The sequence below is a fragment of the Netta rufina genome, assembly GCF_964035555.1.
Source record: "Netta rufina genome assembly, chromosome: 1".
NCBI classification, from domain to species: Eukaryota; Metazoa; Chordata; class Aves; order Anseriformes; family Anatidae; genus Netta; species Netta rufina.
Window position 1 is genome coordinate 43881419 of NC_140123.1, and position 12902 is coordinate 43894320.

General features: G+C 37.8%; 1 protein-coding gene across 2 annotated transcripts in view; it reads right to left on the reverse strand.

Annotated features, from left to right (window-relative positions):
• Positions 1–1378: 1378 nt before the first annotated feature.
• Positions 1379–12902, reverse strand: part of TBC1D4 (TBC1 domain family member 4) — a 107182-nt gene continuing 95658 nt past the window's right edge. For both annotated transcript variants that reach the window (XM_084288813.1, XM_084288812.1), the window contains 4 exons: positions 11491–11650; positions 9027–9196; positions 6160–6336; positions 1379–3642 (listed from right to left, as the gene is read on the reverse strand). In XM_084288813.1, the coding sequence (XP_084144939.1) occupies positions 3424–3642; positions 6160–6336; positions 9027–9196; positions 11491–11650 (726 nt within the window). In that variant the 3' untranslated portion in view covers positions 1379–3423. The remainder of the gene's footprint in view (positions 3643–6159; positions 6337–9026; positions 9197–11490; positions 11651–12902) is intronic.

Below are 12902 nucleotides of genomic sequence, written 5' to 3' on the forward strand. Positions count from 1 at the left end.
TACTTTTTAAGCAAAACGGTAGAGTTGGATTAGATGTAAAGAAGAAATTCTTCACTCAGAAGGTGGTGAGGCACCGGAACACGTTGCCCAGAGAAGCTGTGGATGCCCCATCCCTGGAGGTGTCAAAAGCCAGGTTGGATGGGGCCCTGGGCAATGGAATCTAGTGGGTGGCTCATGGCAGGGGGAGTTGGAACTAGATGAGCTTTAAGGTTCCTTCCAACCTGAGCTGTTTTATTTTATTCTATTCTATTTTATTCTATTCCATTCTACATAAATATTCCTCTCTTGGGGTTAGGTGGGGGATAGCTTTCCAGCCAAGATTTCCATCCATAAAAGAAGTGAATACCAGAGTTCCCTATGTTAGTCCTTCTTACCAGACTGACCTATTTCAACTGTACTCCTGGCAGTGTAGTGCTCTTCATTTACAAGCTAGTTTGCTAGCTACAAAGATGGATCTCTTCCCAGACCTTTCAAGAAAGCCCTCTGCCAGCAGAAACCAATTTAAATTAGCTGCTCCTGAAAACAGTGGATACTTTTTCCTCCTAAGTTAATTCTCAGCACATTGACTGTCAAAATCAAGAGTGCAATTGTGTTTAGCTGAGGCAGAACAATAGCTTTATTGTGAAAACATTTTTCCCCCTAACAGAAAAACAAGATACAAGGAAAAAAAAAAAAAAATAAAAATAAAGACCAAACCCAGGAACAATCCTTTTTCCCAAGCACACACTTCTGTTGCTCGGTCTCTGGCATACTGCACCTTACACTTCCCTCTCCACCTTAACACACCTGCAACTAAACCTCACAAAATAGCCTCTAAAATAGAGGGAAAAATGAAAGGATGGAGACAAACACACATCCTATGCACAGTCTTCCAGATCATTTTGTTATTTGTTAGCTATTTATCTTAAGAAGGTCAGCAGCGTATGTGCATGATTGTAGGTTTCAAGCTAAACACCCTAGAGATAACCAGTTACAAGCCACACTTGTGTCCAGAACACAAATGCTACCAAAAATATCCTAATGTCATGAGACACTTACCTCAGAGTATTTTCACTTCTGTAGTTTATTCCTACTTGTTGATATGGTCCCTCCTCCTTCCCAGCTAGACGTACAGTGTATAGTACAGTTCAAAGTATCATTCTCAACATACTTACACACTAAATACACTTCTATAGAAGAAAAATACCTTGTAATTCATTAAGAACAATGAAAAATATTTTTTTGCTAAGAATTTCTATATTCCTTGTGGCCTTCTACAAATCCCATTTTATCACAACTAGAAAATAAGCAAATCCTTTTCATCTTTCACATAAACAGTACTACTACCAATGAGATTGGTATCTGAAGTCTGAAAAAACAGAAGTAGCCTGAGGCCATGGGAAATGCAGCAATGACATTTATTGGAATTTCTCCAGGCATTACATGAAAAATTTGATAAGTCAAACAGAAAATAAAGCACATTCAGTGCATCTTAAAAAAAGATGCATCTGAATAACCTTGATTCTTTGTAATACACACTACTGCAGTTCCTGGGATTGGTTTTGTATATACACATCAGCTAAAACTTACTTTGAACAAAACAGCAAAGAACTGCCTTTTCACTTGGCATTTTCCCACTTGGTACAATACAATACTCTTGAAATATCTAGACAAATTCCACATAATTTTATACACAGTGTTAAGACCTTGCACCCCAACTGTAAAAAGAAAGACCATTAAGTAAATCAATATTTTTAATCAAGTAAAACACCATGGAAGTAAAAAACAACAACAACAACAGAAGAACCCAAGAGACCCCAAACCCCTAAGTTCTGCAGCAGCGTGCAGCAAATCAGCATTGTTGTTCCTCACTTTTATTTATGTTAAAATAAAATGTAATACTCTTTCAGTACTTGCTTTCTAAATTGGACAATCTTATGCATAAAGACACAGCTGGATTTGGCACTTTGCTTAATTGCTTTTCTTTAAAAAATAAAAAGTGTTTCCTGAAATACAGTATAAACGGTAAGAGATAACATGAGCCACAGTAACACTCGATTAACAGTTCAGACATGCACTCCAAAATGCGTGTCTATTACAAATTTGTCTAAGACTTCTCCAAAATTCCACTTCAAAACATTTTCAAATCCAAATGCATCTTTTTATGCTGTTATAAAGATATTTTCTCCCACAAAATGACCAGAGCTTACCTCACCTTCTGCTCAGAACACACAAATTCATGACTTTCCTTTTTTTTTTTAAAAAAAAAAAAAAATGACCACAAAGCAGGATTAAAACAGGAATAACCTTAAATATTAAACTGCACCTGTACTTCAGAATCCCCTTTGAAATTTATATACACTGAAAGGTGTACATAATATTTGCAACTTGCTTGGTCCTCTCTCAGTGCACTTGCGCTCTTCTTTCTGCAACCTACCTCAATTTTCTCTTCAAACAAAATTTCATGTTAGCTTTCTGGCTCCCATTATGATAAGACAAGGCTTCTTGCAATATTTCTTTGGTTAAATGAGAACCTTTTATATGCCTAAATCTTATGACAGCAACTATCCTGCGGAAAATTAACATCAGAATAAATACCGCTCCACAGCTTTACTTCCTTCCACCCATCATCACTGACCAATGCCAGTACAGGTAGAAACAAGCAAGCCAGGAAGAAGGTATCACTCTTAGCTCTTACTTTTAAAATTTCTGTGTGTGTGTATAGATACCTATTTCTTAAGTCAAAGTTACGGAGGCTTGGTGATGATGTGACACTTTTTTTCAGGTCCAACATGCATGTGGAATTACATTGCTGACTGGTACAGCCCAGGCAGTGTATGGCACTAGAGTTCTTCCTGTATGAACCAGGTCATGATACTTATTCTGCGTTACTGGTCTATGCACACATCAGTAGAATTAAAAGAGAGGCACGCATGAGTTCACACAGATTTTCCACAGAAGATGTGAAACATGCTGCTCTTTGGAGGGTAATTACATTCGTTTTTTCTTCTTCAAGTATTATTCAACATATATATATATTTATGTATATATATATGTATTTATATATAAAGACACGCTATCTTCATTTCACTACAAGACAAGCACATCCAGAGTGAAATTGTAGTTTACCATTACCTTGGCTCCAACTACTAAAATTTATCTTTTCCTTTAGGTCAACTCTAAATATACATCTACTCATCATAATTACATGTGAGAATCCTTTATTTCCCCCTTGTGATTTATTTACATAATCATTAAAAAATAATAATAGCCTGAATTTGCATACTGAGATTTGAAGGCCCATCTGTAGCTATGAGTGTCCCAGCACTAGTTTTGGATAATAATTGCCTATTGCTAAGTCCTTTGAAAGCAGCAAACTCATTTTTCTTTCCCTTAATATTTGACAAAACGCTGCCTAGAAAACCCTGGTCTATGGCTTATTCCTCATTTTGTTTTATTATTTGGATTGTAGTTTACTTCCTTCAGGAGTAGTTCACATTCAGACAATGCTTCTGTTGGCAAATATTTCATTATCTGTTCAAGAGTCTTTTGATATGTTATCTTCTCTTGTTCCAGGGACTGAATTACAGTCTTCATTTTGCTCTCTCGAGTCAAAATAGTCTCCAGGCTGGATTCCAGACTCTGAATTTTAGCATGAGCAACCTATAAACAATAACATTATCTTTTTAATAAATCAAGACACTCTGAACAACTTTTTTTTTGTGTGTGTGTGTGTGTCTTACGGCATATTATTTAGTAACAACACAGCATAGCTACATAAATGTCTCTAAAAAACATCTGTGTAGGCAGATGACACGAGGAACACCTACTGTGCATCATACACAGGATCTCTTTAGAGGTGCTAGATTAATATGAAGGGTTTCTGAAAGCTTTACAGAGGGAAGGAGTCATGCTGCAGCAAGCAAGCAACATTTGGGAGCAACAATGAACTGAAGTTGCAGGGGAAAAAAGGAAATTAGCAGCTGGAGTAGCAGTGGAAAAAAAAATGTCTGGCAGCAAGTGAGCAATTGTAAACCCATGGAATGCAATTATCAGGATGAAGAGATGAGAGGGGAAGAGAACCTAAAAGTTCGGTTGCTTAGCAGACAGTGTTCCCTACCCTCCAACAAAAGACCTACAGCTTCCTCTGGGAAAAGAATGCTGACTAGATATCAGAAACCTTGGACCTCGTGAGTGGTGAATGCATCTCTGCAAGAAGTGGGGAGAATGCTGATCATTCCTAGATAAAGGCCAAAGCAAAGAACAGCAATGAAGAAGCCATACAAACAAAAAGACAAAGAGCTTAAGGAACAAGTGAAGATGCATTATAACACAGTAGTCTAGAAAAAAAAAAAAAAGGAAAAAAAGGAAAAAAAAACAAAAACAAAAACAAAACAGAACAAACAAACAGAAAAAGAGGAATGAAGACTTTTAACATTATTCACTCATAATTATTCTATGCCTTTGGTGTGTCTATATCCATTTTCAGAACAGAGATAAACACTCACGTAGCGATGAAAAATAGTAATAACAATCTAATTACCAATGGTAATTAAAAAGTGATCTCTGTTTTCAATAATACTAAAAGAACAGTGCACAGCACCCTCAGCCCATAAATAGAAAAATAACAATGACTTAAAATCATAGAATCACAGAAAATGATTGGAAGGGATCCTGAGTTGGAAGGGATCCACAAGAACCATCTGGTCCAACTCCTGGCTCCACACAGGACCACCTAAAAATCAGACCATAAGTCTGAAAGCATTGTCCAAATGCTTCTTGAACCTTCTCAGTGCATAACCTTTCCCTAACACTCAGCCTGACCCTCCCCTGTCCCAGCTCCATGCCATTCCCTCGGGTCCTGTCGCTGTCCCCAGAGAGCAGAGCTCAGCGCCTGCCCCTCTGCTCCCCTCATGAGGGAGCTGCAGGCCGCCATGAGGCCTCCCCTCAGCCTGCTCTGCTCTGGGCTGAGCAAACCTCAGCCACTCCTCAAACATCTTGCCCTCTAGACCCTTCACCAGCTTTGTAGCCCTCCTTTGGACTCTCTGATAGTTTTATGCCCTTCTCATATTGTGGTGCCCCGAACTGGGCACAGTGCTCAAGGTGAGGCTGCACCAGCACAGAGCAGATCAGGGCACTCACTTCCCTCAACCAGCTAGCAGTGCTGTGCTTGATGCACCCCAGGATACAGTTGGCCTTTTTGGCTGCCAGGGCACACTGTCGGCTCATGTTCAACTTGCTGTTTACCAACCCTCCCCAGATCCCTTTCTGCTGGGCTTCTCTCCAGCCTCTCATTCCCCAGTCTGTACGTATAGTCAGTGTTGCACCTTCCCAGGTGCAGAATTCAGCACTTGCTCTCATTAAACTTCTTATTGTTAGCGATTGCCAACTTGATTTTTACTTTTTTTTTTTTTTTTCCTGCTTCTATTTTCAGGTTTCTGAAGCCAAAGGTATTCTCCGAGAACTTCACAATGCTCTTTCAAATAACAATTATATCAGGAATGGCATGGTGATGCAAGAAGAATAATACATCTTCCAGGAAAATGCAAGACAATACATTTAGGGAAACCTGAAACAAATCTTGGCCAGGCTATTGGAGAAAGGGTAAAGAATGAAGGAGAAAGAGACAGCTTTTTAAAGCATGACTGAATCAAGCAAGATCTCATGAACACTCAGCTGTCTTCAGTGCTTGGAGAGACCACCTTTCAAAACAGAAGTATGACTAGGAGCTTCAGCAGATAGAACAATGCTGCCTACAAGGGTCTGGAGAGAGCAACGCTACTGAACTATGGATTATTTCATGGAAATTTTCAGCACGGAAGCAAGGTGATGAAGGGACAGACAACTGATTTTTGAGCAAGATACATACAAATTAGCCAACAGTTTTCAAGGGAAATAAGCATAGAAATGTTTTGAGAAAAAAAAAATACATCTGAAACAAGGAGGAAGAGTAGAAGGAAGAGTAGAAGGAATGACAAAGCAGTTAAAAATATGCCTAACAGAAGCAAATCACTTTATTTGCGAGAACTGCTTAGCTGTGTAAGGTTTTATAACTAAGAGACTTATCTACCTACGACTTGTGTACTGTTTAGAAAAAAACAATTCCCTATTGGCTGAATCACAGGAATGACCTATCCACAAGTTTGAGGTCTTAAGTCCTACAGGTAAGTGCTATCTTACCTGTAGCTTCTCCAGCAAATCCATGTTTTGCCTTTTCAAATGGCTGTTTGCCCTCTCCAGCTTCTCCAGAGGTTCACCTTCATCACAGGGATTCACATTTTCCTGGAGTTCATCCTGCAGAACATGGTACTCTACTTCATAGGCATGGAGCTGTTTTGAAATATCCATCTCAAACACCTGTCATGAGAGAAAAAAGAATTTTTGACTACAGAGAGAGAACACACTTATTCCATTTGAAAGTTTGCTAAGAGGCAAATCTGTGATTAACTTTTTTTTTTATATGAAAGGAACAGGAAAAATAAATATTTTAAAGCAAGAGTGTTCTGGCATATAGAGTTCTCATTGTAGCCACAATGCATCGTAGACTTTAGAATAAATTATATCACCACTTGAATGGCTGCCAAATACTACCTCTTGCTATCAGATGTATCAGCAACGTTGTATTTAATCCAAGAACTTTATAAGAGAACCAAGTCTTATCATCTCTTGCATAGAAATATTAAGAAGTTGAAGAAGAAGTTTTTAATTTTTAAACTACCATCTGTCTGTGATGGGAGCAGGATCTCAAAATGAGCTAAAATAATCCAGAAATCACCAGATCATCTCTCTCAAAATTGTGTCTCTTTACTCCAAGTGCCCATGTAGACTTTTATAAAATACTCTTCATAGTGATGGTTTCTCTGGGCTATACTTTTTTATTGGGATATAAACACCTAAGCATTGTGAATAAAGACTATGGGACTTAGCATCTCACACTGATGGGGCCATATGATCCTTCATCATTTATATATTCAGTCACAGCCTCTCAGCTTCTGAAAGTTACCAAATAGTTTAGGCTAAGAAGAATGTTTGCAGCAACATCAATTCTATTTCTTATTTTAGAAGTCACAAACTATTCACTATCAAAAGACAAACACAGATCCCCCAACAAAACAGGTTCTGCCTTCTGTTCATCATTCTTCAGGTTATTCAAATGAGATAGAACTTTAAAGTACATACGGTGTTCAACCTAGTTTTCTTTGAAGTACCAACCCAGCCAACTCTTTATCTGAATATTACATTTTTCTTTCATTATTAGCCAGCACAGAGGTACTGGGAACGACAACACTGAGAAAGACAAACAAATTCCACCTGCAGCCCGTCCAGGTAGGAGCAATAGGATGTAAGCAGTGGGCATGTGAACGCAAATCCAGAAGGCATGGCACCAGACAACAGGTAAGCAGGCGACCTTCATCTCAGAGCTATGCTGACCCATGTATAAAACACCCACCTCTGCTCAGGCACTGTAAACAGTTCATTACTCAATCAGATATGGCTCTGCACAAAGCCACTTGCACCATCCTTGTCACAACATGGATGCTCTGCAACCCACACAGAATGTGGGACAGATATTTAATTTCCAACAGTATCAAAAATATTGAACTACCATCAGAATTACTGAATTGTAAAGATAGACACAGTAGTGCCTGACACGGGTTTAGCATTGTGATCACAGTCAATGCAACGAGGAACTGAAGATTTACATTATGTCTACAAATGAATTAACTGACAGCACGGGAAATATTCAAGTGTTAACAAAGCCATAGGCATGTGTAAGTATTAACTCAACTCTTGCATATGCAGATGGTTTTCTCGAACTCTTATCTCTGATTTGCCACCTGAATGAGGAAGGCTGCACATGGGTTCACAGTTAAGGTACTAGACTGATATTCATGTTCAATTTGCAGCTTCATTGCAGAGGAAGAGGACGTGAAGAGATGAAAATCCCAATCACTGACTGTACTTCACAAGGAACTTCAACAGGTGCTTTCCTTACATCATCAACAACAATTTTTTATCTTCTATTCTCACCCTTTGCCATGAAGTTGCAATGACACAGTTGAAATACTCCAGTCCTCCTTTCTCTTACCCAAGAAAGGCAGGGGTCACTCCCGAGGAGCTTTTACTTCTATCACCAAGCACCTGACAGGTGTGACACCTACAAGAATAGAGTTAGGTTGAGAAGGGGAAGTTGTACCAAGGCACTCTGAAAGCAATCCCCTGGAGGACAGAAGCTGCCTGTGCAACAGAACAGTAAAAGTTTGCTTCATCTTGATTACAGACTGCAAAAGCAGGGCTTCACAAACCTCCTAATCCGTGGTATTTTAAGTTGAAGGTGTTATATGAGTCTCTACAGTGGGATCTAGTCCTGTGCAGCCAGGAGATCAAAGAATCAGGAGGAGACATTAGTGTAACGCTGCCTCTTTCTACCATGGCAAATTCTGCTTCCCATCATAAATTATTGGACTGCTCACCCAGTCGCAGGGAGTGACAGCTGGGTTTAGGTTTGGAAGATAGGCTGCTTTTACCACTCTGATGATGATGTGAAATGTATAAGCAAGGTCATGTTTTCCTAATAGCTGGGGCATGCACACACACATGAAGACACTCTAGGTATCCTTTATACATATGCTGAGGTAGCAACTAAAGTCTTGGTAAAACTGTAGTTCAAACACCATTGAAAATAGATCATCACACAGTCACAGAACGGGTTAGATTGGAAGGGACCTCTGGGGGTCATCTGGTCTAAGCTCCTGCACTCAAGCAGAGCCACCCAGAGCAGGTTGTCCAGGACCGGATCCAGGCAGCTTTTGAAGACCTGCAAACAGTGAGACTCCACAGACTCTCTGGGCAACCTGTGCCAGTTCTCCATCACCTGCACAGTTGTGTTTCCTGTTGTTGTTTTTCTACACCAGTTGCTCGAAGACTATTTCTTTGCATTTCATACCAAGAGGAACATACTTCGAAGACTTCTACATATACCTTAGGCATGATCTTTTAAAAGTAAACTAAATGAAAAAAAAACAGAGAATAAAAACCAACTGTACCTGGGTAATAATTTTTTCCATTTGAGGCTGAGTCATGTCAGGAATAGTGGTCTTAAGAAAATCAACAATATTCTCAAAACTCTCACATCCCATTATAGATGTCTCTTGACTGCTAAGTAGGCTCAGTGCTACTTTAAAGATGACTTCTGTTCCTTGAAGAAAAATAATGTCTAAAAAAGAAAATGAGAGCTAAAGCAATTGCATGGATATATATTTGCTGAGATGTTTTTTTTTTTTTCTTTTTAAGCATATGTTTGCAAATTTATTCAGTTCAGGAGAAGTACAATCTGTCTTATTTCAGCATGAGACTGAAACATATAAAAGCATCTCCTGTCATCTTACAGATTTAAGAGTGCATTAAAGAATGTACTGCATGCTTTTTGTCTATAGTAGTTGTCTGCAATAAACATTTCATAACTGTCTACTGTAGGCTATGGACTGTTAACTAACTACTAACTGTTTAAACACACCTATGTCTGAAAAACAATTGGGAAGTGGATCGCATCACTATGTACTGATATTTTACTGTTTTCTACATACAGAAGCTCGTCCTTAAAAATGATCATAAAGCTTCCAATATCAACCACAGTTTTTTTTCAAAATCCATCATAGTGATCACAATGGCTATAATTTAAGCCTCAAATCTTTACTTTGAGGTAATTATATTATAATTACATGGATGTAAGAGGAAAGTTCAGGCCCTACAGAAGTCAGTAGAGACAGACAGCTAGACAGAAACTGACTGACAGAAACTAGAAACTTGATCACTGTAACTAAAAACATGGTCTTGGCAGCAGCAGTGGGCTTATAACAGCAGATGAAGCCAGCACATGAGCAGTTCAAATAAGCCTGTGCTGTTAGGCTCTGTCACACCACCAAAAGCAGGGCTATGCTTCTTGACATCCTCAGCTTCTGACACAGCAAGGTCACCCCTGGTCCTAATCTGGTATCACTTGGTAGCACCAGGACTCCAGCGAGGCAATCATCTTTCTCATACATAGTTCCCTAACCTCTCCCTTCTCTATGATGCACATTCAAGCAGCATAAGTACATTCTATAAGCATGTAATTTGAGATTGGTAGACATTAAGCACTGGTTATTGGTATTTGACAATTGTTCGTAAGACACTGAAAATGCAGGAAACTGAAGCGTTGGGAAGAAAACAACACTGAATTTTCGGTTTTAAAATGAAACATGTCTTGCTCAGCTCATTTACAATGGAAAAAACACTGTCTCTCCACACCCCTAAAAAATAAGTTTTCCAAATTAGAAGCCCACTGAAGTTGAAAAAAAAAATAATAAAAAAAAATAAATAAAAGATCAACAAAAAAAAAGCATGTTTGCCTTTTGATAAAATCAAAAAGAAAACACAAAAACACAAACACACAATACCAAAGTCTTGAGTATCCAGGAATTCAATAATCCTACTAGCAAAGACACGCATCGATCACATGAATGTCAGTGAAAAACAGACACAGCAATTGTTTGTTCACTCAAAAAGTAGTCAAAAAATGTTTGCTGTAAAAACACCTCTGGAATGGAGAAATTATTAGGTCAAAACCAAATAAACAAACAAGAAAACCTTCACCAAACAACTAAAAAAGTGGAAAAAACACACCTTTCAGTAATAAAACGTGAGACAAAAGATGTGTATTTCTTAAGAAAATACAAAAGATCTTTTTATGAAAAAAATTATATGGAAAAAAGGTCTATTTAAAGAGGAAGTATATAATATGCACCAAGGAACAACAGACATATTTGAATATAGCAAGTATTACATAATAAAAATAATAAATAAAATAAAATAAAATGTTGCATTACTAGTGAGATGATTAAGCTGGCAGTTTTTATTGATGATAAAAGAATACAAAACCGAGTACTTGTTTTGCTGATACTGTAAACAGCACAAGGCACAGTCAGTAATTAAGCTTCTATACTAGACATCTGAAGAGTATCATGGAACAGAATGCACACTAAGACACATTTCAACATACACGAATACTTATAACAACCCTTAGGTCTAAATTTACTTGATTTTTTACTAGAAAGCACTTTAAATCAGTTTTTCACAAATATTTTCTTTAAAACCACATTCTCTCCCACACACACTGTGCTAAATTTCAGTTTCCAAGTTCAACAAGAGAAACTTTTTTTTAGATCAGACTGAACACTTGATGCATAAAATACATTTACAATAAATTTTCGGCCATTCTCACTTCACAAGTCAAATCTTGGCTAATAACAGCAGACAAAATTAATTGTTCAAGTCTGATGTTTCAAAGAATACATTTGGTATTCCTCTTCGAAAAGGAGCTGACATCCCAGCATGAAGAGCTTTGCTACTTGCCACCCACAACAGTAATCCCAAACATCATTATTATGTAGAAAACTATTCCCTTTGAGTTCAAAAACATTACAGCTCATGTTGTTTTATTTATTATTGCAATAGAATAATCTTTCTTACCAAATACTCTGGCTACAAATCCTAATGGAAACTGGGATGCAAATAGTGTAAGAAACCATGGTGCAGCATAAAGACTGGGGCTGATTTCATTTTCTTCAAGATGATTATAGAGGTCTCTGTGATAATCATGAAGAAGCCTTGACAGCTGATACATCTGAATCTATAATGCATAGGGAAAAGGAGGAAAGGAAGTGGAGAAAGAAAATTTCAGCTTTAGTCAGTTTTCCAATCAATTCACGCTTCACTCAAGAGAAATTAACTTCAGTACAGATGGCACTGTAAAATGAAGCTTAATTGCTGCCTAGAGCCTCAGGTGATATCTGCCCCCAAATAAACAACCCAGCCCTAATGAATTAAAACCACCACAGTACTCAGTAACAACGAACAGTTTGAACTTGATTATTAATTAATGAAGTCTCATTTCAGTTCAGATTCACAAGTTTCTGGCAAGAAGAGCACATGTTGATCTAACTTGATCAACAAAGCAGAGCTTCCAGTCTTGTAGCAAAGAAATTTAAGGCACATTTTCCAAGTAATGTAAAATCATTGACATGTCAAAACTCTTAGTTACAGAGTTTAAACTATTTCTGGATAAATTTACGTATTTCAGCTTTCATCCTTTGAATCTTGGCCATGTTTTTGCCGCATTTAAGACTCTTATGCTACAGTCATCACTTTTACAGCTTCTGTACACACTACATTGGATATGATGGGTCAATAGAGATGTACCACATACATATTTCCCAGCACACTTCCTGCACACCAGCAGTCTTGGGAAATTTAAGACTGTTACTAGAAGTGCTGCTATACAATCTCTCAAAGGCTGCAAAGCACAATGGTTAAAAGTTGCTATTCATTGCTAAAAATTACCATTCTGTAGCAAATTATTTCCTTGCAATTTTGATTTTATATTGATTTTATATTCCACAGTAAGTTGCTCATAAAAAGCAGAAAGTGAGAAGCAGGAATATATCGATTACCTGTCAGGCACAATTTTGCTGTCAACAGTGCCCTATCCTTAATATGAATCTATTGCTCAATAAGAAAATTACTTACTGGATCTGGTTGCTTTCCTACTTTTAGTGGCCATGATTTTTCCCTACCACAGACTGACTGCACTTGAAACTACCTGTCAGTCAGCAGTGTCCTCAGACAGATCACTTCTCATTCAAGCCAGATAGCTAAATTTGTGATTGCATTCGAGTCCTTGCTTTAATTATCAAAGATGCTAATTAAGCAGAGTTTGAATAGCGTTGAATACAAAACACATTTATATGGGAAAATAGAAGAATATCAGAGGCAGTAAACCAATTATTGGATGGGGTCATTATGAAATAAGAATCTATTTAACTACTTTTTCCTGGCAATTAAAAGGGCAAGTCAAGTAACAAGTTTTAATTATCCTAAAGAAA